At 54.3% G+C, this 25,293-nt stretch overlaps 1 protein-coding gene across 1 annotated transcript in view; it reads right to left on the bottom strand.

The window, feature by feature from the left end:
• Positions 1-25,293, bottom strand: part of RAB6B (RAB6B, member RAS oncogene family) — a 62,356-nt gene that overhangs the window by 31,536 nt on the left and 5,527 nt on the right. The window contains exon 2 of the mRNA XM_082625285.1: positions 3,461-3,519. Within this exon, the coding sequence (XP_082481411.1) occupies positions 3,461-3,519 (59 nt within the window). The remainder of the gene's footprint in view (positions 1-3,460; positions 3,520-25,293) is intronic.

Consider the following 25,293-nt stretch of genomic DNA (forward strand, 5'->3'; position numbering starts at 1 on the left):
CTGGTTCTACTGCAGGTTTCAAACAGGTGGACCAAGGGCCAGGCCCACAGGGGGGTTTCACTGGCCACTGGGAGAGGAAAGGGGGTCTGGCCCACAGAGAGGGCCACGTCTCATCACGGCGCAGGTACCAGGGGTTTCTTCTTAGTACATTTTGAAAGACATTTTTTAGTTGGGATTTTATACAAGAGAATTGTTGCAGACGTGAATCTCACCAGGCTGTAAGTCTTGACTTTTTGCTTCTTTAAGTGAGTGGATTTAGATGGGGTGACAGGTGGGTGGTGAGAGGCTGGGGAATGCACATGTCAAGACTAGAACAAGGTACACATGTGTGCAGGGGAAATGCCAGGCAGGAGGCGGCAGGAGACCCGCTCTCCCAAGGCCGCAGGTCAACAAGGCGGCATCTCCCCTGGGCCTGCCAGGCGGACAGGACCCCGGAGAGGTCTGGCGGGGAACCGCGCTTTGCGTGCCCAGGTCCTCATGCCAGCTCCTTGGGGCCTCGGGCATGTTCAGCCCCAGACAGAGGGAGGACTCGCTGCCACCCAGGATGAGGTTGAACCCCCTCTACCCTCCACGCCCGGCTCAGGGCAGGGCCAGGTTCTGTGGCCAGGTCATTTTCTCCTACTTCTCTGCAAACAGAGTAAGCACTTGACAAACATCCCTTGTCAGAATAAGTGAATAGGGGAGGGGGGCGGGAGAGAGAGCCAGAGACACACATAAGGATGGGAGGGGTGGAGCGGTGGATCCGTCCTGGGGACTTTCTGGGCACCTCAGCTAATCAAGGCGGGGGCGGGGGCAGGGGCGCTCTGCTGGGCTGTACTGGTTGGGTCACAGGGTATTTGTGGGCAGTGCTGGGGAGTGGTCAGTGTGGAGGGGGCACAACTGGGAACATCCCCCGGGGCCCTCGGGCATCTTGTCTACTTCCCAAGTGCCTCTGCCACCATGTTAAGAAAAAGTAACATTCCCCCCTCTCCATCTCCAGAGAATTCATGAAAATGGGCCTGTGTGCGCACACAACTGAAGCCCCAGCCTCCCAGCCTAACTACCATCTTAGAGGGTATTGGGAGAGAAATTCCACCTGCAGCCAAAAAAAGTCAGAAAAGCCTGCAGTGGGGAGGGACTTGGGCTTTCTTCACTTTTTGCCAGGACACTGGACATCGACACTGGGCCACTGTGGCCGCTCAGTCAGATGGACTCTAAAAACCAAGGCAGACAGGGCCTCTTGAAGCCACTGTGGTGGATTCTGACACCAGCTGACACCAGCTGTGGGCAAGCCCTGTTCTGGACCCACGAATGCAGAGGTGGATCCAAGGGGTCCTGGCCTCAGCCAAGCTGAGAGCCCATCCAGCAGCCAGAGCAGTAGGAGTTCCTGTAGGGCTGGGAGGCCAAAGGAGCCCTGAGGCCAGTGTGCTAGGGAAGATGGAGCCGTGGAGGGTTGCAGAGCATGAGGAGGGTCCTGACCACAGACAAATGCATGCTCTGGGCCTTGATGAGTCAGAGGAATGTTTCGCAGCAGAGGAGAGAAGAGGGAAGGGCATTCCAGCAGAGGTGACACCATGCGCCAAGGCATGGAAGTGGGACAGCGTCACTGAGTGGGGAGCAGCAAGCAGGGAGGCCCGCTGGACCATGGGATATGGGACAAGCAGTGGGCCATAGGAGGTGACACTGGAGACTCAAACGACATGGGGAGGAGTTGAGGCTTTGATCCACACCAGTGAAGACCACTGCAAAGGCTCTGAGGCCATCTCTACGGCCCACCACTGCCGAGAACAGCAGGCAGCCAAGAGCATCACTTATTATCAATGGGACATCAACAAGAAGTATTATAAGTAACTTAATATTTGAAAAATCAAATAATCAAAACAGTATCTGTGAGATCATTCATTGACACACGCACACATGCACATGAACACACACACAAATATGCAAATACCAAGTCAGACTTAAGAACTGAAGTTAGAACTGTGATTCGGATGCAAAGCGATGCAGTCGGACTCCCCTTACAGTGAGGAGAGGGCTCTGCAAGCCTCCCGTGGTACAGAGCCTGGCCTGTACCAAGCAAGACAAAGTGTGGCTGAGATAATCATCCCGGAGCAGATGTCCAAGGCTGTGTACATCACTCGGGGCCCCATGTCCTTACCCTTCCGTCCATTCTTACCAAGTCCACTAGTTACCTGGTATTTCAGATAACAGCAGAGGGAAAGTAGGGATTTCGAGGGAGGCAGAGAAAGGGGCTGTGTACAAGGCAGAGATGCTGACTGGTCCAGAGCGAGACAGACAGACTAAAAAGGAGACACAGAACTGTAACCCGCAGTGGGCTGTGCTCTGCATGCTCTGTAGGTCCCGGGAGGTGGGAGACCACTTAGCACAGCAGTCCCCAGTGTGTTCTATAAATATTTATCCTTTGAGGACTCGATGACAAAAGGATTCCATGACCAAATACATCTGGGAGATCCTGCACACTACATCTCTCTTTCAGCAAATCAAAACCACACTGATGTAGTAAAAGGCCCTGAGAAGTCCTGCAGTAGAAAAGTAGATTTACTTGCCTTCCCCAGTGTTCCCTAAGACCCGAACCCTTCTCCCTGCCTTTTTTCCCTCAAATAACACCTACTAACATTCCTTGGGACTACCATCTCACAGAACCCACTGGCTTAGAAAATTGAATTATTATTTGTGTCTGTCTTAAGGAAGAAATCAATATATTTTTTCTTAAAAATAGTTGAAATGATTAAGTTTGGTGCCTTGTGATAACAGCTTTAGTTGCAGGGGAAATTCACTTCATTTGCTCATCAGTGGTGACAGGAAAGTGAAATGGTACTGACCTTCAAGAGCTCAGCCTTAGGCTACGTGGAGCCTCTGGTTGATTCCAGACCACCCTTGAGAGCCAGGAGCACACAGGTCACTCTATCCAGCCTCCTGCCCATGTAGAGCAGTGCAGGCCCATCACACCAGCCTCTCCAGGGAAGGAAGTGCCCCAGCAACCGTGGGGGGGGGCGTGTGTGTGTGTGTGTGTGTGTGTGTGTGTGTACGCACTCACGAAGGTCCAGCACACAGCCACGCTGGAGGAGCAAGTTCTCCTACTGATCTTTCACATCCCTCATTTTGCTTCTTGCCCATCCTCCTCCACGTGATGATGCCCCCAAGAAACCAAACACTGTCATGGTTTGGACCTGCCATGGGGGGCAACAGAACACAGACTGAAAGGCGTCCTTTCTCTACTGGAAACATTTCCCTTATTGAGGTTTGGATCTTCAGAAGGGCCCAGGGTCTTTACCGGGCTGGGACCAGTGTGCAGATGGGAAGCTCCTCCAAGGCAAGATGGATGCCCGAGGTCCCAGCAATGCCCCACTCTCATCCTAGCATCAGCAACCCTGGGAGGGAGGCTGGCATGGTGTCCAGGTGGCTGTCAAGGCTGCAAACACCGCGGGCCTTGGTGGGGGGCAGGGACCCAGGAACTCACCTGGTACGTGTTGTCGAAGCTGTCATACATGAACCGCGTGATCAGAGAAGTCTTCCCGACTGTAAAACAACAAGAAGAGAGGGGTTTAGCCGTGATCCGAGCTAGGCTCCTCTGAACACATTTCACGTGACAAAAACAGATAATGAAACAAAAAGGCCCAGAGGAAAAGATGAGATGCAGAAACAGAAGTGGGCGGTGGGACCCCCAGAGAGGGACCTTGAGGAGAGGCGGCCGAGTGTACACTGGGTAGGCTGCAGGGGCGTTCCCGCCAGGCTCCAAGGAGGAGGCCTCCCCTGCCCTGTGAACTCTTACCACCCAAATCCAGGTCTTCCTTGACCCATAAGAGCCCAACTGATGCAAGAGCCATACATGAAGAATCAGAGCAAGTGTGTGCATTACAAGATGCTCCTGTCACACGGGCCCACGCTCACCTGGAAATACTGCCTTGCCCTTGGTCACAGGCTAGGATGGAGACATGCTCCTTTATTTCAGCCTGGGCACTGATGAGGAAGGTGGCTTTCCAAGGAACCAGGGGGCAGGGGAAGTAAATGATTCCCCAGTGTCTCTCTTGGGCAGGACTATTTTTCATAACGTGTGCCTGACTGTCCAGCTCCTCGCAGGATGTTTAGCATCCCCGGACCTTGCTGGGTAAATGCCTTCAGGATCCCCCGTCACTGTGACAAGCCTGAACTCCCCTGCACATTTGCAAATGCCCTCTAAGGGGCAGTAACATCTCCGGTGGAGACCCACTGGTATGGCTAACCTGGGAATCCCATAAATGCTGCTCATTTCCCAAATTGCAGGATTTGGCTTCTGACCGAACCCTGTGCAGGTCCCCTGAGGCCTGGCTGTGGCGGAAATGCCTGCTGCAGCATTTGTGAGCATCTGGGTAGGTAGGACGGGCGAGAGGAATATTTGTTAGGTCAGACCCAGCAGGGAGTGCTACTCCGTCCCCCCGAGTCTCTGCCATGGCCCTGGGAGGCTCAGAGGGGGACCGGACCAGCTGAGCTTGGCTCAGAGCCCTTTGTGCTCCGGGCTGCTGAAGACAGATAACTCTGGCAGGGAACGCAAGAGAGCCAGCACCCAAGAGCTCTCATTCCGCCTCTCCCCGATTCTCGGACGGGATGTCCACGGGCTGGGCCTGGAAGGGTGGCTGCTCACTGCCTGGACGGAGCAGGGAAACCCAGTGGGGTTCCTCTGGGGAAGGTCCTTTTCCAGCTCGGAAGCCTCAGTAGTGCACCAGGTGAGCGCGGTCCTCTCCCAACAGCCAGCACTTGTAAGGGAAGCGCAATTGTCTTCCACGGGAGAAGACACACGGCTCGGTTCCAGGCCCTCCCAGACCTCTCCCTTCGTGTCTCTTCATTGGGCTGTTCCTGATTTGTATCTTACAGAGTAAAACTGTAATTGTTAAGTAGAGTGCTTTCCTGAGTTCTGTGAGTTATTCGGGTGAATTATGGAACCTGAGGAGGTTCGTGGGCACCCCCAGATTTGCAGCCAGCTGGTCAGAAGTGTGGGTGCTCCTGGGGACCCCACTCACAGCTTGTGTCTGAGGTGGGTGGCAACCTAGTTGGGGACTGCGCCCTTAAACCTGGGCAGTCTGACACCAGCTCGCAGTGGGTAGCGCCAGGACTGAACTGCAATACACCTGCTGGTGTCAGAATAGCCTCGCTTCTCTTCTCAGTATCTCTGGGGTGAGCGGTAATAACACCCAGGATCTCTTGTAAGTTTACCTGGAAACAACTGCCCTTTGAGCGTCTAATAAAAACTAAATCTGTCACGTACTCTCCAGTTGCTTTAAATCTCCACTTAAACTCACACGAAGGTGAGAACTGGGGGCTTCCCACACCTGGAGGATCGGCTCTGAGGCTCTGAGGCCACAGAAAGGCCTGGCTGGGAACGGCTTAGGGGACTGACCACAGAGTGAAAAGCGGAGCAACCCGAGCCAGCAGGAGGAGAATGAAATCAGGGAGCGCACGGCGTCCTCCTTTTCCAAGAGACAATGGAAAGTTCCTTCCTCCTCGGGAAGAGAGGTGCTGCAGGGCCCGCTGGAAGCTCCCCTCTGTGGTGACACACAGCACCTCACACCTTGGCGAAAGGGACACGTCCTCTTCTCCAGCGGGCTCGGGAGAGACAGCGGAATCCCCCAAAGCCACTAAAGGAACAGGGGGTCCACGGAGGAGCTGAGACATCAGAAAGCCCTGCAAGCCTTCTCTGCAAAGTTCCCCTTCCTGAGGCGCCAGCCACTGCCAGTGGCTTCACAGTGGCTTGCAGGGCGACTGCTAGGTGGGAGGAGAAAATGCCAAAGAAACAAGTAGTGTCCTGGGACTGTGCAGGAGGAACTGTTAGGTGTGGGGTCCTGGCCAGTGCCAATGTTTTCTGAGCTTTCTCACAGTCACCGTAACAGGCAACACCTGAACCCTGTATTTACGGAGCGCGTCAGACACACCCCAAGGCTGTGCCAGGCACAGATTTACACAACAGCAGTACACAGAGGAGACGGGACACCCGCCCACCTGAAGCTTGCAGGACTTCTGTGTTTGCAGCAACGCTGTACTAAGCCCTTAAGACCACCCTGGTTGGTCCCCAACCCTGAAGCTGGTACTCATGCACCCCCATTTTATACAAGGGGAAACCAGCTGACAGCTCCTTGCCTAGGGCCAGAGCCGAGCAGGGCCAGGATAAGGTGGTCGGGCCAGGGACTGAGCTCCTAGCCCTGACGCTCCTCAGCGTCTCTGGGTCATGCTGGGTTTCAGGATTCTGCTGGCTCACTATTGCCACCACTGTAGATGTCACGGAGCTCCGGGAATAGCCTTGCCAAGTCAAGGCACCTTTTCCTTGGGATGGGCTGGAGGCAGGGCCTCTTCCTACTCAGGCAGTGCTTGACCCAACCTGCAAGGCCAGAAACTGGGAATTCAGGCACGGGTTGGGCAAACGGAGGGCTCAGCAAAGCAAGGATGGATGGGTTAGGACACCTGGGGCCCCGCACCCCAACTGAGGCCTGGACTGAATGACAGCCTCGTTATCAAAAGGGGATGATTTCTTCCCACTCTTCTAGGTGCTTTTTCTCATTTCTCAGAGCAGAAGCCCTCCTCTTCCCTGCCCCAGAGCCTCCCCAAGACCACCCATGTTCTTTCCATGGCTGCCAGGACAACACGGCTCAGACCCTGTCTGGACTTGTCAGCTTGGCCTCCCTGCTTAGACGCCCCTAACTGCTCGTGCTCCCCGCGGCCTCAGTGTGCACCCTTCACTGCAGGCAAGTGTGCATCAACACCATGGCTGGCGAGTCCTGCCCCGGCCCCAACTTGAACCAGGCCTCCACCCTGACCCATGGCCCGGGGGCTCCAGGGTGGGGCTCATCAGCCTGCAGGGGACCAACCAGCCCTCAGAGTGGAGCCCAGGCAACACTGTGCAGCGCCAACAGCAGGAAAGGTGCCCCCATGCTTTGTCCCTAGGGCCCTGAGGCAGACGTTTACGAAGGAGCCCCTCGCCCACTGCCGCCCTGGCATCACGGAAGGGAGCCGGCTGGGTAACGGGGCCGCCCCATGCGCTTCCTGACCCCACACCCCACCCTCAACAACTGCTCTGGGTGGAAGGTGCCGGAACCTGGCTATGAAGAGCCTGCCTACCTGGCCACTCTCGTCTCACCGCAAAGAGCAGCGCGACAGCTGGAGCCGTCAACTGACTGGGCACCACCACTGGGCCACCCAAGGGGAGGCCCAAGAGGGCAGCGCATTCAAGCAGCACAGACAGGGCTGGGCGGGGGGAGGGGTGGGAGACCCTCCCCCTGAGGCCCCCTGCCCTCCTGAGGCCCCCTGCAGCCTGTGGGAGGGCCGTCCTCCCCACACAGCCCTCTTCTCAAGGTCATACTGTCCCACTGCCCTTCAAACAACTGCCCTCGGACACCATAGCAGCAACGTGGAGCTCTTTCCCAGGGCAGAGATTCAGCTCTACTGGAAGGATTTTATTAAAAATCAGCAGGCAGGGCTTCCCTGGTGGCGCAGTGGTTGAGAGTCCGCCTGCCGATGCAGGGGACGCGGGTACGTGCCCTGGTCCGGGAGGATCCCACATGCCCTGGAGCAGCTGGACCCGTGAGCCATGGCCGCTGAGCCTGCGCGTCCGGAGCCTGTGATCCGCAACGGGAGAGGCCACAACAGTGAGAGGCCCGCGTACCGCAAAAAAAAAACAAAAAGCAGGCAATCATTATTGAGCTTTTTTCTCTCTGCTCATGGCTCAGCAATATTCTTATAATCTTCTGGTGGTTTAATCCCACATGATTAAGCAGGGAGATGTATTTTCCCTCTTTCACCCAAATGAGGGTGAGAAAATTCATTCCTGAGCACTTATTAGGAGCCTCTAGAAAGAAGGAATGGAAACGCTAACTCTTACTGGGATTCTGCTCAGCGCCCGACAGGAAATTCTTAGGTTTCCTCATTAATCCTCATCATGATCCAGTGAGGTGGTTCTTATCCCCAAGGTCACATGGCTGGGAAGCAGTGGAGCTGCCGTATAAAACCAGATATGACGCCAAAGACCTCACCTCATGAATGACACTGCGCTGGTTTATGGGAAGGTCTGACCAGCAGCAAAGCAGGAGATCACAAAAGGCGGGGGCCCAGGGGGCTGGGCATCAGGAAGGCTGCAAGGGCAGCTGCTGAACTGTGGGAAGGGGGGGTCAGAGGAGACCGGGTACTTCGGGCAGAGGGAACAGCGGGAGCAAATGCATACAGGCAGGAAGATAAAAAGCTTCTGCAAAGAGATGGGAGGCAACAAGGTCAAGGTCATTTCCCCTGTTCTTTGTCTCAGGGAAAATGGGGCCAGACCAGGTGTGTAAGGAGAGGGGTAAACGACAAACACTGTTCAAGGAAGCTACCTGTGGCCACTGAGTTGATTTAAACCAAAATCCATCTCTGGGGCCAGTTGTAGAGGAAGGGGAGGGACGGACAGAGAGAGGCAAGCCCAGTGGGCCAGGGGCTAGACGGCCAGGCCATGTGGCCACATCAAGGAGCACGATTCTCTCCCAGGGGTGGCAGGAGCTCCTGAAGGGTCTTAAGCAGAGAGGTGGTGGGAAAGGTGTGGCAGCTCATAATGGCCACGATGGCTCACAAAATATGCCCCATACCATGTGCTCTTCTTACAATGTACCACGGACACTCTATCCAGAGGTAAATCTGTGGGCCTGTGACCGTGGCAGAAATGGCACCGTGTGTGACTCGAAGGCGAGGTTAGAAAAGGCAGCACAGCTTCGGTCTGGAGGGCTCCAGCTCCCTCACACTCTGGAAGCTAGCCCTTCAACCCAGCCGCCATGCTGTGAGGAAGCCCAAGGCAGCCTACACGTGGGAGAACCACATGGAGACACCCACGTGCGAGAAACAGAGGCCTCCAGCCAGCAGCCAACAGCCAGAAGACTTGTGGGTGGGCGAGCCTTCAGATGACTCGAGCCCCAGCCTTGGAGCCATCAAAGTGGAACACAGGCACCCTTTCCCTGCTAGGACCTGCCCAAATTATAGATTCCTGAGCAAAGCAAATATTTTCATCCTCTTGAGCCACTAAGTTTGGGGTGGTTTGTTATAGAGTACTAGGTAACCAGAGCAACAGTTCTGTGCTTTAGGAAGAAAACTTACACTTCTAAGGGGGGAAGGGCCTACAGGGGCCAGATTGGGGGCAGGAATCCAGCGAGGGATGGCGGATCTCAGTTAAAGCAAGGGCAGTGGCGCTGGGGAGAAGTGGAGAGCAGAGGAGGGTGACAGGACCTGGTAACCGGTCAGACTCAGAGGAGAGCCCAGGACGCCTCCCTGACACCTGGCTTTGTGACTAGCACACGATGGGGCCGTTCCATAAGCCCAAGCGAACTGGACAAGGAGCAAACACCAAGTCATCATTCTGGGCTCAGGTCACCCATAAAAGCTTTCTTTAAAGTTGTCAGACCAAAGCATAAATACCAGCACAACATTCAGAAGAACGTCATCACATGATGACGGGTAACAATCATTCAACCTCAGGAGCTGAGGATCTGAGCGTATTCTCCATGATGGACGGCACCACGGAGCAGCCCTTTCCTTACCCACATCTAAGCTTCGGGCCCAGAGGTCTTGCAAACCCGTGGGCTGTCCCGATGAGCTCGGTTCCGCACACGCTGGAAGCTCCACCAGTGCAGGGCGGCCCTTCACAGCCAGCAGCACCCACCTGGACCTCACCCATGGCGGCCGCTCACTCCACCAGCCTCCCATGGGCCCCAGTCCCCATCTCAGTGGCAGGTCCCAGGTAAATAGATTTTTGTGCATTCGAGTGGCTTCTAGGTAGCTGCAGAGGACGTGAGGCCTCTCTACTCATTCACCAAACACCCAGTGGGGGCTTACTCTGTGCTGGGCCCAGGCTAGGCCCAGAGTTCATGGTGAGAAGCAGATGTCCTTCTGCCTTACAGCAGCCCTCACCCAGTGGCAGAGCCAGATTCAGGTGCAAACACCTCAGAGGCAAGGCGACTTGACAGGGGGTACCGAGAGGCCGACCAAAAGGCAAGGCCACTCTCTGCTGGGGAACTGCAGAAGCATCCTGCAGGCGGTGGCATTTGGGCTGGGTCTTGATTGGTGAAGACGAGGCATCAGGGGGACAGCATTCCCAGGAGAGGGACCTGAGGGGTCTGGTGATGTGAGGCTGAGGTGTCCTCTGCACACAGCTGTCCCTTACCCACATCTCACCATGGCTGCCATGTGAAGCCAGACTCCCAGGGCTTTGGGGTCAGTGCCTATGAGAGTTCCCAGGCGTGGCTGGTGCCCGGGCCACAGGCTGACAGCTGAGTGGGCTGTGAGCCCCCAGACTCCCACTCCGACACTGTCTCGCTCCAGGAAGGACCCTCTCCGCCCTGTCACCTCCACTGCGGGTGAGGGTGGAGGCGGAAAGACTGCCGTGAGGGCCAGAAACGGGGCAACATGTGAGGCAGAGAGCAAGAAGTTCGCTGGAGACTTGGCAGAGGGTGTGCCAAGACCTGGCAGCGTGTGCCCCACCCTTGGGGTCCCCCCACACCGAGCCACACCCGAACCTTGCCCCACAATCTGTGCCCAGCTGCTCACTCAGGTTTGCTGCCCACACCAGCACAGGGGCGCTGCTGAATGGTCAGTGGGGTCCCCCCGGTCCTCCTTGGGGTCACAGAGCTGGGCCCAGGATGGCAGGCAGGAAAGATGTGGCAGACCTCACTGCCATCTCTAGGCTGCCCTGGCGGGCTGCCCACCTCTTAGACACTTGTGTTTTTAGGAAAGCAGCCCCCATGCCAGGGAAACGGTCTCTGCATTCTTGGCCCATAGCCCCATCAGCCTGCCCAGGTCAGAGAAGGTCCGAAGCTGTCACAAGGTGGCCCCTGGGGCTGAAAGGCAAATCTGCTTCCACAGGGCTCAGACCAGCAACCGGTTCCTACGATGGGCCCAGCTAACTCGGGTGTCCCATCAGCTCAGTTTCCAGAACACAGATGGGAAATGCTGGGGAGTGCTGGGAAGGGCCTGCCACGGAGGGGCCCAGCCCTCATCCTGATGCTGGGAAGGAGGCCAGTCCCTTCCTGGTCCAGTATCCCTGCTCTGCAGGGGCCTGGGGAGATGGCTCCACCAGTCCCATGCACCTCCCTGCCTACAAAGCCCCCCATTCCTGGCCTGGCCATGAGGTGCACAGCCCCCAGGCCCTGTGGAGACACCAGCTTCATCTGGCTGATCCTTGTTTCCTTTTGTTCTATTTTCACAGACCAGAAAACCCAGCCCTGCCCTCCCCTCCTGCAAGGTGGAGAAGCGTGGGGGGCTGGGCGCCGGGCTCCGGCTGCACACCCCACCCTGCCACTTCATGCTCAGAAGAGCTGCTGCAGAATAGGGCTCTGTCAGCTCCTACCTGAGCCCTGAGGGGCCAGCTGGCTCACCCACCATAGGCTAAATGAGGAAACACGTGAAAATCCCATTTCAAACCATCCCCCCAAAGACTCAGGCGGTAATTAAGAAATATGCAAAGCTATTAATTGGACACTTTAATTAAGTGTGTTAATTCCCTCTGCCAGAGGATGCTCAGTCACCTGGGCCTCACCGGGGGACCCAGGGAAGACGGAACAGAGGGAGGAAGGGGGAGAAGCGGAAGGAGGGGCCGCAGGACAGTGGTCGGGGCTGGTCCGGCCCAGGCCCTTCCTCCTGCTCCAGCTGGGAGCCTGGTCCATCCCCGATGCTCTCGCCTCCCCACTGCCCTCCAACTGTCCGCATCTGCTCTGAGCCCAGTGATACCAGGAAAGCCTGCCCTGGGTCAGTGGCTGTGGGGTGTCATCCACTCCCTGCCCCCACCAACATATATCTCACCTCTGCCACTCACTGAGCTAAGAGGTCAGGCTAGATGGTCTTTAAGGGCTGCTTCCAGTTTGAGGCGAGTGACAATGCTTACCAAGCCTGAAATGCAGCTGGATAAAAGGACCAAGGGAGGGGCTCATTTCCAGCTGTGGGCGGAGTCCCTCTGACCCTCGGGTCCCGCTAACCTTCAAACATTTCATCCCATTCCCACTCCCACCCCCACCAGCCTGGAGCCCTGAGAGCCCAAGAAGGGTCTGTGCTCCGCTGTCTGCTCTGGTGGGAGGGCGGAGGGGCACAGAGGCCAGGGAGGGTGCACCAGTCTGCGCGCTGGCATGACTGCTGTGCACAGGAGTGCTTGCACTCATCTGATAGCCTGGGTTAACCCTCTCCTTTTTTCCCCCACAAAAGGATCACTGGTGACTGTATTATTTAAAATAATATCAGGATACAGTAGCTACCTATGAATAACAACAGTGGATAGCTGCCCAATTCCTCTGAATGCCCCTACTGTGTTGGGGAGGTCTAAAGCCACCCTCCCCAATGCAAGAGCCTCCCTTGCAGCTCTGTTGTAGGCATCCTACGTAGACTTCTCCCATCAGATGCTCACGTGAGACTCACCAGAAATGACTGACATGAATCTAGTGAGGTGTGGGATGTCCCTGGATTCTGATGTGGGTTTCAACATCAGCCTTTGACAGTACCCAGCAGAGGGACTGTGTCTCCCCCTGGACCAGTCCTGGTGTGACTCAGGCTGCTGCTCCAAGCCTGGTTCTCTGACTCTGACCCTCCCAGAGACTCTGTGCTCCCCAGTCATTGCTCTGATACACTGTCTGCTTGAATCAGCTGGAGAGTGAGAGTAGACTTCTCTTATTTGCAACTAAGAATTTTGAGAGGGATATAAGGGAAAGGATAAATAAGCTAAAAAGAGAAGGCTGGAGCAAAAAGTTTGTTCACAGACATACATTTTAAAATATATTACCCGATCATTAAAGTCAGACTAAGAAACTGCCTGAGCTCTCTGGAGGTCAGAGCAAAAAAAAAAAAAAGCTAACGTGATCATCTGTACAATTCTCAGTATTCATAAGACAAGACCAAACTAGTTGTTAATGATGAGCTTGTAATAAGAGCTGGATAGCAGAAAGTTCTTGCAAAGAGTCCAGAGTGCAGAAATCATGCAGCAAATTTACGTTTATATAATTAATTGTATGAACATCACAGATGAAAATCAAGAATACTAACTAGGGCTTCCCTGATGGCGCAGTGGTTGAGAGTCCGCCTGCCGATGCAGGGGACACGGGTTCGTGCCCCGGTCCGGGAAGATCCCACATGCCGCGGAGCGGCTGGGCCCGTGAGCCATGGCCGCTGAGCCTGCGCGTCCGGAGCCTGTGCTCCGCAACGGGAGAGGCCACAACAGTGAGAGGCCCGCGTACCGCAAAAAAAAAAAAAAAAAAAAAAAAAAGAATACTAACTAGACCAGACAGCACTCCTGTCCAAGCCAATGTTCTCACTCATGGGCCCAGACCAGTGTCCCCTACAAATAAATGATTAAATGAAAAAACAAAGACCCAAGATGTTAGCTTCCGGTCAGCAGATTTATCTTCTCACTGGAAACAATCAAAAGACAGACAAAATATATGAAACAATGATTTTCAAGACAGTACATAAAGGCAGTAAAGGACAGCAAACCCTGAGAGACATGAAGCAAATCAAGTGAGCCCCCCAACTGCCCCCAAATTGTTGCCTTGAGAAAACTTCAGGACATGGCACAGGGAATGGGGAGATAGAGCTGAGAGTCTGGAGAAAACAAGGCAGCTGAAGTTCACAAGAGAGGAAGGAGGTGCACAGAGAGAGAGAGAACACCAGAGGTCTGCGAAGTGGCTCCCTTAAGTCTTCAGCTGAGGACTGACCAGAAAAGGTGTGTAAAGAAACTGCTCAAGACTTGGGAAAGAACCACCCAAATGGATTAAAAAGGAAACAGCACCTGGCATCTACATAGGCCTGGCACAGTGCCTGTTCCTACCAGTCAGAGTGAAAAGCTTCCTCATTCATGGGACACTGGGGAGAGAACTCTGAAGGGCTGTGCCTCAAGAGTGGGAAATAATTAGCCCCAGACTGAGCACCACTCCAGTCCCAGCTAACAAATCCTAAGAATTTATAGGAATACAAAAACCATCCAATACACAACGTGACAAAATTCACAATGTCTAGCACCCAATAAAAGATTACCAGGCACGAAAAGAAGCAATAAAATAAATACTTAATAAGGAGAAAAAAATCAGTCGAAACTGACACATGTTAGACAAATGTTAGAATTAGCAAACAAAAATATTAAAAAAACATTATGACTGCATTTCATATGTTCAAAAAGTTAAACAGAGATGTGGAAGATATTTAAAAAGACACAAATCATCCTTATAGAAGTAAAAACTACAATGTGGGAAACGAAAAATACACTAGATGGGTTAACAACAGATTAATCCCAGATTAAATGCAGAAGAAAAGATCAATGAACCTGAAGACAGAGTAATATCTAAAATAAAACACAAAGTAAAAAGAATAGAAATAAATTACTGGAACACTAGTGAGCCACAGGATGACATCAAGTAGACTAACATACATGTATTTGGAGTCCTTGAAGGATTTGAAGAAAGTTTTACTGAAAATATTACAAATTTGAGAGAAAATGTAAACCACAGATCCAAAAAGTTCAACAAACCCCAAGCAAAGGAAACATAAAAGACACCACACAGAGGCACATCATAATCAAATTGCACCAAATCAGTGATAAAGAGAAAATCATAAAAGTACCCAGGGAAAAATGACACACTATATACAGGGAAACAAAGATAAAGAAGACAGCAACTTCTCCTCAGAAACAATGCAAGCAAGAAGACAGTGGAGCAATACCTGTAAGGTCCTGAAAGAAAAACTTATCAACCTAGAATTCTGTAACTTTCAGATACATACTATATAACATCTTTCAAAAATAAGGATGAAATAAAAACTTTTTCAAATATTCAAAAGCTGACAGAATTCATCAGCAGCAGATCTGTACAGGTAGTACTCCAGGAAAAAGTGAAATGACACCAGATGGAAATGTGGGTCCACCTAAAGCAATAGTGAACACAGGGAATGGTCACTACATGGTAAAATGTGTAAGATTTCTTTTGTATCATTGAAATCTCTTTAAAAGATAACTGACTGTTTAAACAGAAATAACAAGAATATATTGGATCACAGGCCTAAGAAAACATAGAATAAACATCTTTGTTACCTTGTCAGAAACCATGTAAACCAGAAGAAAATGAAGTGACATCTCTGAAATACTGAAAGAAAAATATTGTCAACATAGAATTTTATACCCAGCAAAAATATTTCAAAAATGGAGTTGATATAAAGAAGTCAGATGCCAAGACAATTTCTTGCTAGCAGATCTAGAACACAAGAAAGGAAGTTCTTTGGGCAGAAGGAGCAAGACACCTACACACTCACGCTTATATCACACATGGTCAGCACACAGAACTGACAGGCCTGGATTTTAATCTTGGTTCTGCCACTTATTTGCTGGGTGATCTTGCGTTAGTTACTATACTCTCTGAGGCTCAGCATCCTCATTTGTACAATGGAGGCAGAAGTGCCCACCTCACAGAAGCGCTATGAATCCCACAAGAGCAGTAAAATGTTAACATTCTGGGTGGAAGGCATGTGAGAAGTCTTCATACTAGTCTTACAACTTTCTATAAGCCTAAACTTATGTCAAGATAAAAAGTTAAAGGAGAAAACGAAATATGATGATTTTTAAAATTATGCACACACATACATATGTGCATTATATCTCTGTCTCAGATTCTGCACACATTCAGGAAATGGCTTGTTCTGATTAAACACTGTGGTCAACGTGAAATTTTCCTAAGGAAATAGAATATAACTGTACTTGGCATCAACAGTCTTCACCAAGAACAGGGACCTAGCTGGGCACTGGGGAACTGCTGTGAGCCCTTCTAACCACAGGCCAGGAGATGGAGTAAGCCTGGACAGGACAGCTCGGTGGGCAGAACCCTGGCATAACCACCATGTGCTCATGCTCACTTAGATGCATGCAAACACACACACTCTCTCTCTCTCTCTCTCTCTCTCAACCCAGCAGGCACCAGAAGCCCTGGTGTGTGGGGAAACTCTCTAGTACCCCTGGTGTCTTAGCTACGAAACTGAGAACCTCATCAAGGATGACGTCTTCAGGATTTCTTGAAAACCACCAGAGCCTGAGCACACAGCTCATGTGGGCTGCAGAGTTCCTCCCCACCATGGCCCGCTCACCCACTGTCTGGACCCTCTCTACCTCACTGAGTCATCTTGAACACTCTTCTCAGCTTCAAAGAGGTGCTGGGTCTCCCCTCCAGGTCTCAACAGCAGTGGCAGCACCTGCTAGCTTTGAGTGCTTAGCCACTCTCCACCCCCAGCTAGAACAGGAGACCCGCCTGCAGTGCACACACTCTGGCTTGGCTTCCCTGGACAACCAGACCTGGATGGGCAGGATGCACTGCATTCCAATTGGCTTGAGGCTCAGCCCAACTCTAGTCCGACCCTACGCTGGCCAATCATGTCACATGTCTGAGTAGCTGCATGGGTGCCGTGAAGAATTCATCCATAGTGGAGATATGTATGTTTGAGAGAAGGAAGAAACACATTCTAAATTCCCACCACCAGCTGATCTTTTGACAAGGCTGGTGTTAATGCAATTTGGTAGTTTATTAAACTGAGAGGAACTCTTGGTTCATCCACAGCATGGAGGTTGGCAAATTAATATACGTACATGCTCACATTTATACTTCTCTTCCTAAGGCAAATTGCTGGTGGCATCGCTATTAAAAGCCTCATTCACTGGGAGAGGACAGTGGGGCAGTGACAATGCGTAGACAGAGCGCTGAGAGCCATGGCTCGTGTTTCCCAGATTATCAGCTGAGGGCCAGTCAGAGGGGCCTTGTGACAGTGGACCCACAGCCCCCATCCAAGGGGGCCCAGCTGTTGCCTGGCCATGAGATCAAGCTCGCCCAGTCAGGTGGAAGGTGGCCTCAAGGTCACAGGCTGCTGGAGGCATGGCATCCTTCAGAGGAACCCTGGGCTGGCGCGGACCAAGGGTGCTGACTCCAAGGCCTCCCCGAGCATAGGGAGCTGCTCCCGGCACTTGTGGGGGCCCAGCGCCCCCTCCTGTCCCTGCATACCCTCACACAGCCTGCTCACTCTGTGCACCTTGCTGCTTTGCCAAAGAGGAAATGGCACAATCCCAGCCCCTGCACGTCCAGAGCCAGCTGGTGAGGGAAGAGTGGATGTGGAGACCTCCCCATTCAGTCAACAGAAAGAAGACCCCTACTGCCCTCAGGATGGGCTCAAGGGCACCTGCTCAAGATTCACCTGGAGAGTAGGGATGGCCTTCCAGGTGAAGTTTAGAGATGAGGACCACTGTTTCGGGGGTGGAAGATGCACTCTAGATCTCCAGACCCCTGGGTCTGAGGGTGAGCACAGGACCACCCAGCAGGCAAGGAGGATTCTTTGTCTCCAGCCCTTGTGGACCAGAGATGACTGCTGGCCAGGCACTGGGTTGGCCGGAGGGCCAGGCTGGGGAACAAGGAACTGGGCGTATATCCAGGTCTGCCCCTGGACTTGGATGCCTGGGTATCAAGAAGATGTATCCAGGCTCACTTGTCCCATCCCACAAGCTCCAGGTCCTTAAGGAGCCCTTCTCCAAAGCAGCACCACAGAGGGTGTGAGCCATCGAGGACTCTGGAACTAATTTTGTCCAAGCCTCTCACTAAGCTAGGAGATGTGAGGTCAGAGAAGAGGGGTCGCTGGCCCAGGATCACATGGCCCCAGGTTCATGGCCAGATAGTAACTCCTGGTGCACAGCCAAGAGCTCCACTTCAGAGGTTTGCCTGAACCCATCAGGCTTACAGAATTATGCCCAGGACAGGAAGATCATGCCTCCTGAAGCCACAGTGGAAACACACAACACGGGAGGAGCAGCAGAGATTAAAACTCACTAAGGCCCTGAGGCCTGGCTTCTAGAAGGATCACAGATCAGACTGGCCTCAGAATACCAAGTTATGGCAAGAAGTCACCTAGAGATCATCAGATCCAGTCCTTCATGTAACAGAGGAAAAATTGGAGGCCCAGGAAGCAGGAGGGTTTGCTCAAAGCTGCACGAAGGGAGAGCAGAAGCGGAGCAGGAACCAGGACCCGACTCCCGGGGCCTCCCCGGAGCAGGACCTCCCTCCTCCCATGGCCCCAGCCAGCTGCTAAACCAGGAGCAGGTCATAGTCTCTCATGGAAGCTCCAACTCCTTGTCTGCAAAAGTAGGACATCTCTGAGGTGTGTCTTCCCTGGAAAAATCTTCACCCCATCTGTACTGGTTATTTGTTGCTGTGTAACAAATACCACAAAGTTAGTGGATCAAAACAACATACATTTATTATATCACATTCCCCTGGGGCAGGAGTCTGGGCACGGTTTTCCTGGGACCTCTGTTCACAGTCTCACAAGGCTACAATCATGGCATCGGCTGGGCTACATTTCTTTCTGGAGCTCGGGGTCCTTTTTCAAGCTCCTGTCTGTGGTGGCTGACCAAATTCAGTTCCTCGTGGCTGGAGGACTCAGTCTCCATCTTCTTGGGGGCTACCGGCCAGAGGCTGCTTTTCCCCTAGAGGCCACCCACAGTCCCTCACCACATGACCCCTCACTGCCCTCTCACCACATGGCAGCTCACGCCTTCAAGGCCAGCAGAGGAGTCTTTTAGAGAAACAATCATGGGAGTGACAGCCCATCATCTTGGTCATACCATATTGGCTCGAAGCAAGTGTTGGGTTCCATCTGCATTCAAGGGGAAGGGACTAGGCAAGGGGGTGACTCATTCAGGGTCACCTTAGGTTGTATCTGTTAAACCATCTCACATTCCTAAAAGATGACCCCTCCACTCTTCCCTCAGCCCCCGCCTCCTCTCCTGCGGCGGTGTTAGTGGCTGGTCACCTGCAGCAGAACCTCGCAGGTCTCTCTGTTTAGGACTGAAGCCCCCAGTTGCCCTGCACAGAGGCTGTGGTGGGCAGGGGCTGTGACTACCTCACCATACATTTCCCACAGCACTTCCAGCCCCCCGAGGTGAGGTGGACAGATGAGTGGACATTGCTGTCCAGACCAGAACTCTGGCTTAGATGACCCCTTGGCTGCATGATGGAGAAAGGGGAGGAGCTGGCTCTTCTGGCCCAACACCTGGGGTTCTGCCCTCTTCTGATGTAGGTGGGAGAGAACCAGGGTGGGTGGGCTGGCAAGGCGCCTTTCCAGGCCTGCATTTCACATTCTGACGTGGGCAGCAGCCGGCAGTGCTTTGGCCGGACGTTGGGGAGTGATGGATGAGAATCAGGGGAGAATTTCCAGATCCTGGTGCTACAGTAGGATCTGCTAATATCCCTAAAATAAGTGGCTAATCTGAGAGTGGCTTTTTTTTCCCCTAAAAATAAACCCTTCTCAGAGGTGCTCTCTACACAGAGAGGAGCAGAACCAAATAACCTCCTGGCCCCAAGGCTTGACCCTACTTGCAGCAGCCCAGTCTGGGAACGGCAGGGTCCCAGTGGGGCAGCGCCAGCTGGCCTTGGGGAGGGAGAGACGAGGCTCAGTCTGCTCACGGAAGCCCGGTGTCGCAGCACTGGGGCCGTGGAGCTGAAGAGCGCCCTCCCTAACCCCCCGGGGCCGAGGCGAGAGCCCTTCTCACCACTCCTGCTCTGCCTGGCCGAGGGTCGTCGGCCTCCTCACAGCAGCAGCCCCCACCCCTCAGCTCATCCTCCACATGAAAACAGAATTGGTCCCGTCACTCCTGTGTCCCCCCAGGAATCAATGCCTCTACAGGACCCTTTAATTCTATTTGGTCGGGGCCCCGGGACGGACAGCACCATTGCCTAGAGCCTCATGCCACCCGGGCTTTCCCAAGGCCGCCGCACGTGGCGGCCAGCAGGCCCGTGAAGGTGCGCTCCGGCACCTGTGTCTGGTGGGGGGGCCTCCCCTCGGTGCCTCCGTGGCCCTCTCTTCCCTGCACTTCCCAACTCCCCCCCTCCTTCACTGGATGGGGAAATACACAAGAAATGTGCGTTTGAATGCTTCACTTTATCTTCTTCAGTCTGTGTGATGTTTACTCCCCGCTCGTCAACAGGGTCAGAACAGAACATTTTCTCTACCTCTCTCGGCATCCGCACGCCGCCCCCAGAGGGACCTGACGCCCATGTGGAAGTCACACTCGCAGCTCTGCAGTCTCGAACCAGGGATGTGTCTCTTGGTCCTGCTTCTGCCCCGGGATAGGGGCAACGGGGGTACCCAGCGGGGTTTCGAACAGGTCAAAGCTGGGCTGAGCTGCTTGCCGCCAGCTTCCAGGCCGTTTTCTCTAGGCCAGCAACTCTGGGCAGGGGTGACACCTCTGCTGAGCACCAACCGAGGCCACAGGTCTCCTTACCCACTCTGACCTCACAGACCATTAACGTGGCCCTGCCCACAGGGGCCACTGAAACGTGCTGTGACCACTGACGGTGCATAATTAGGATATTCTCCCCCTACTAGCTACACCGGCAAAGGAATACCCAGGTGGGGCTCAGTAACCTCCATGGGCGGAAGACATGAGGGGCAGGGAGCAGAGGTAACCAGGGCCTTGGAGGGTGGCGTTTCAGGCCTTGAGGACAGACCATCAGACCGTGAGCGGGCCCGCGGGTGGGGGCCGGGTTCAGGAAGGCAGCCCCCTGTCTCCACGCCAGCTCCCTGGCTCCCACCCTTTGCCTTTTGCACAGCCAGCTTAAGACTAGGTTTCTGCCTCCAAGGCGGGGTGGGGGGGAAGCTCTTCCCCACACAGTCCTCCCTCAAGTCCTCAGGGACGCCTGAGCTGGTTGGGAAGCTGGAAGCTGGCAGAGAAGAGCAAGGGAATCTACGGAAGAAAGCAAAGGAAGGGAGTCAGGTGTCCGCTGGAAGAGAAGCCCAGCAAGGCAGGCAGTGGCAGGAGGCTGCACAGAGGCAGGAGCTCGCACACCCAGCGGCCCTCTCCTCTCCAGGTGTTCACCCGCCCTGAGCAGCTGGCAGACGGGAAGAGTCTGGAAGGGCTCAGCAGTCCCGGAGCACCCAGGGCACTGTGGAGGCTGGAAGGGCAGAGGAGCTTAAGGCAGCCAGTTTGGGTACATCTGGGGACAGTGTGGTCTTGCAGAGAAGGACAAAAGTCCCTCCTCTACAACCCTTCATTGTTCCTGAGTCCTCGGTCAACAGAGAAAGAATCAAGAAAATATACATCCCCAGCCGAGGTGGGCTGGAAGGGCTGGAAGGAAGCTCGAGCTGATACCTGTCACAAGGCCTCCTCTAAATTCCATCCTCTGAATGTTCATGTTTCCAGCCGGCCTGGTTCAGGCCACCTGGATCTCCTGCCTGCCAGTGGGCCACAGCCTTGTCTTCTAACCCATAAGCATGTCCCTCCTTGGTGGAAGCCCCCCACTGGGTCCCGGCTGCCTGCAGGGAAGACCCAGGCTCCTGCGTGTGGCCTGACCCTGCTTCCCCAGGTGCAACTCCTCCCACCACGTTCCCCCAACCACGCCAGAGCCCAGCCACGTGAAGGATACCCAATTCCCTGGGAGGCCCATGCCCATCACAGCCCTCAGCCTTGGCACAGGTGGGCACTCTGCTCATGACGCCTCCCTCACCTGCCAGTGAATTCCTGCTCACTGTGCACCACCCCCTCCGGGAAGCCTCCCCTGATTCCCCAGCAGACCACACCCACAGCCTTGCTTGTGTAGTTAATACTCACTTCAACACTGGCTGAGGCTTATGATCCACCTACCTCGGTCCAAGAACTGTCCCGCTCACAACACCGCAGACCCTCCAGCCTGCAGTCCCTGGGCCGTGTCCTCAGGGAGGGACAGTGGCAGTGAACTGGAGGTGCTCTGCTTGTGAGCAGCTGTGGGGCCACAGGGGGTCAGGGTGAGTCTGTCCCCCTCCCTGCCAGGCCAGGCAGCAGGGAAAACACCGGCCAGTGAGTCAGCGACCCGGGGGTCCTTCCCAGCTCAGCAGTAGCAGCTTCTGGGTCCTGCACCTGTGTAAACACCTTCGCCTCTCAGAGCCTCACTTCCCTCATCTACAAAATGGATAAGCAGCTCTACCTGTCAGATCACAAGAACGCTGCCCTGCAGCTCACTACACAAAAGCGGTCCATCAGTGATTCTCCAAACCTTGCACCCCTACTTCTCTTCCCCTCATACATCTACGAGCGGGGGTGGGGGCCGTCACTATTTCACCAACAAAATTATCTCTTCCTGGAGCATTTAGCATGTGCCCCATATTGATGTATTAGACACATCTTGAAAGTCCAACACGGTCATAAAGACCCTACTGACTTGGAGGGGAATGAGCACCGGGGGTCCTCAGTTTTGAGGACTCTCTCTGCCTGGGTGTTACATCCCAACACCCAGACAGAGAGGGCCAGGCCGGGCTGGAAGCCCAGGGCTCAAGAGGATGCCGTTGGTGGTGGAGCTGGAGTAGGAGCTGGGACTGGTCTGCTGGGGACACCGCATGTCCCTCTTGGCTCTGGCCCCTTCCCAGCCCTCCCCGCTTACCACCCACCCACCGGGCTACGGAAGGAAGTGTCCCGGAGTAGGAGTACCTGGGGGCTGTCACCCATCCTGCTGTCCTCTGTATGGGATAAAATGCCTGTCGTCAGGAAGGGCAATACAGCTCCATCCCTGTTGCCTGGCAACCTGAGCCAAACACAGCATCCGAAGGGATGAACCAGAGCACCCTGAGGGCACAGGAGGTAAGGCTGGGCCCAGGGAGGAGGGCCTAGAATGCTGGCCAAGAGAAGAGGTGGCAGACTGGAGAGGACCCTGCACTGGAGCCCAGGGCAGTTCCAGGGGCAACAGTTGGCAGAGGCCCTGATCCCAGGCATTCATCCCTGCAGCCCCTCTGGCCCGTGCCGTGCCCAGGCTGGGAGTGTTACTGGCTTGGCGTCATACTCTAAGCTGGTGCCGAATTACAGAACCACTTAGAGCTCCGCTGGCCCTAGTGATCACCAAGTCCACTAGCCTCCAGGGGCATATCGAGAACGTGAAAGATGGGCTGGGGCTAATCCAACCCCATGGCCAGCTGGTGGCAGACCCTAGACAGAATCAGGGTCTCCAGGGCCCTGCTATCCCCAGGCCTGGAGGGAGAATGATGCCAGAGGAAGGGCTACCCCCAGAGCAGGCAGGAACCAGCTTCTCAGTGTGACCGGTTCTTCCCTTCTGAGTAATGAGCTCTCAGCTAGAACCTGGGGAGGGTCCTTCCTCCACGGCAGTGGGCTGCAGGCCGACTTAGAGGACTTTAGTGCCCCCATCCCTGTCAGCTCCCTTCAAACCGTCCCAGATAAGCAGCTCACCCTGTATGAGAACGGAGTGCCTGCTATGCAACCCAGCTCCATCAGCCTCCCACGAGGAGACCCTGCTTCCTTCCGGGAGCCCACTGCCCTCCTCCCGGCTCAGGCACGCAGCGCCCCTCACCAGCCTGGGGGAGTCAAAGGCCTCCTCCCGCCCACCCCCACGCTGTGCTGGCTGGCTCCTCCTCAGCAGAGAGCGTGGCACGTAATTCCCTAGGTGGCGTTTACGGGGGACCTCGTTTCCATACGGCCTCAGTGTTCCTGTCTCCGCCCCCAGTCCTGGGCCTGGGCCTGCCTTTGAGGCACGAGGCCCAACAGTCCATGGTTTCTCATGGCGACCTGGGTTCGGATTCCAATCCTGCCACATGAGCAGAGAGCCCTTGGACGTGACCAGCTCTCTCTGAGCCTCCGCCTCCCGGCCTGCAAAACAGGGTGAACCCCACGTCTATCACAGGGTGCTAGGAAGATCGCAACGCCTGTGTGGCGCCTCGGGCATGGCGGGTTTTCCCAAACACCCACTGGGTTAACTGGGGGAGGATACAGGAACCCAGGAAGGTCAGCTCCATTTTGTCACGAAGGACGACTGGCTGGGTGTGGACCCCTCCCCATCCACCCTCCTCTCCAAGCCCCTAGAATGACAGATCCTTCCCCAGCGGCCATGTGACCAGGCCACTCCCCAGCTGAGGATCCTCCACCAGTTCTCCACTGCCCTCGGGATAAAGTCCCAGCTCCTGGCCAAGCCAGCCTCTGTGACCTGCCCTCACCTCATCTCCAGCCACAGGGGGAAATGGGTGAGCCAGTCACCCCAATACTGGAAACCCCTTTCTCGAGGGAAACCCCACTAAAGCAACAAGCCCGTCCCCCGACTGCCCAGGCCCTGGAAGAAAGCTGTGGTCTCCAGCACAGAGCGCACCCAAATGAAGTCTTCCTCCCTCGCGGGTGCTGCTGGGGCTCCAGGCTGCCACTCTTTTAATGCATTTTATAGAGGTAACCTTTACTGTAAAGGCTCCATTCTGCCCTCAGGGGTGAGGTATCATCTGCTTTCTCCTGAACCCTGGTCTGTCCATTGGGTATGTCACCCCCCGGGGAACAGGTGGCACCTGGCCAAGTCACTCAGGCTCCCACCAGCCTTGTTACCAAGAGACCAGGATAGATATGCTTTGCTACTAAAAATAAATCATTTTACGAAAATGATAACATATTCACGGTAGTGACAATTTACTTTTTAAAAAAGATCCCACTTAGTTCAGGGCCAAAGTTACCGAAATAAAAAAGGGAATTGGAAATTTCAAGTTCAGTGAAGAAGCTCTTAGGAGTCCTCAGGCGTTAGGAATCTGCATCCTTTCCTGCCCTGTTCCAGGAAGCAGAGACTGGCTTCCTCATCACCGCGGTCCCCTCAGGGCCTAAGTGCCCAGCCCTGCCTACAGCCCCGTTTCCCGGCAGCCTGTCTTTTGGGCTCTCACAAAAGCTGCCCATCTCAGGGTGCGTCAGGCACTTCTCCCGGGCAACCTCCCCCATCTTCTCTGTGGTGAGAAATGGAAAAGGATGACAGACAGATACACAGACAGACAGTGGAGGAAATGCCCAGTACAGCAGTCCACCCCCGATGATTATGAATTTTGCTGTTCCACCTAACCTTTCCTCACCCTCCCCAACGGGTCTGTCCATCAGTTTCTCTAAATGATTTACACTGAGACCAGAAAGCCCTGCACATTCAAAGGCTCATTCATTCCGCAACAGTGGAAGAACGGTTGGGGAGGACAGGGACACTCTGCAGCCTGGATGGGACACAGATGGTACCACCCTCAGGCCTGCCCTGGGCGAGCTTGCAATGTCAAGGCAACACCTATAAGGATAAACATTCATGGGCTGATTTTAGGGATGTAATAAGTAACAAAAGGACAATGAGGTTATATCGTTATATTTTAATGGTATTCATTATAATTTGGAGGCTGCAAATAACAATGATAATCCGACCATGCAAACGACGGTAACCGCTGTCACACGTGCACCACCAGACGTGTCCTCGGTCTCTGTTCTGTCTTCTGGCTAGTTCTCGAGCATCCATCATCAGCACTGAGGATGCCACTTTCCTCTCACACCAAGGACAG

Source organism: Mesoplodon mirus (genome assembly GCF_964341445.2).
Source record: "Mesoplodon mirus genome assembly, chromosome: 6".
Lineage (NCBI taxonomy): Eukaryota > Metazoa > Chordata > Mammalia > Artiodactyla > Ziphiidae > Mesoplodon > Mesoplodon mirus.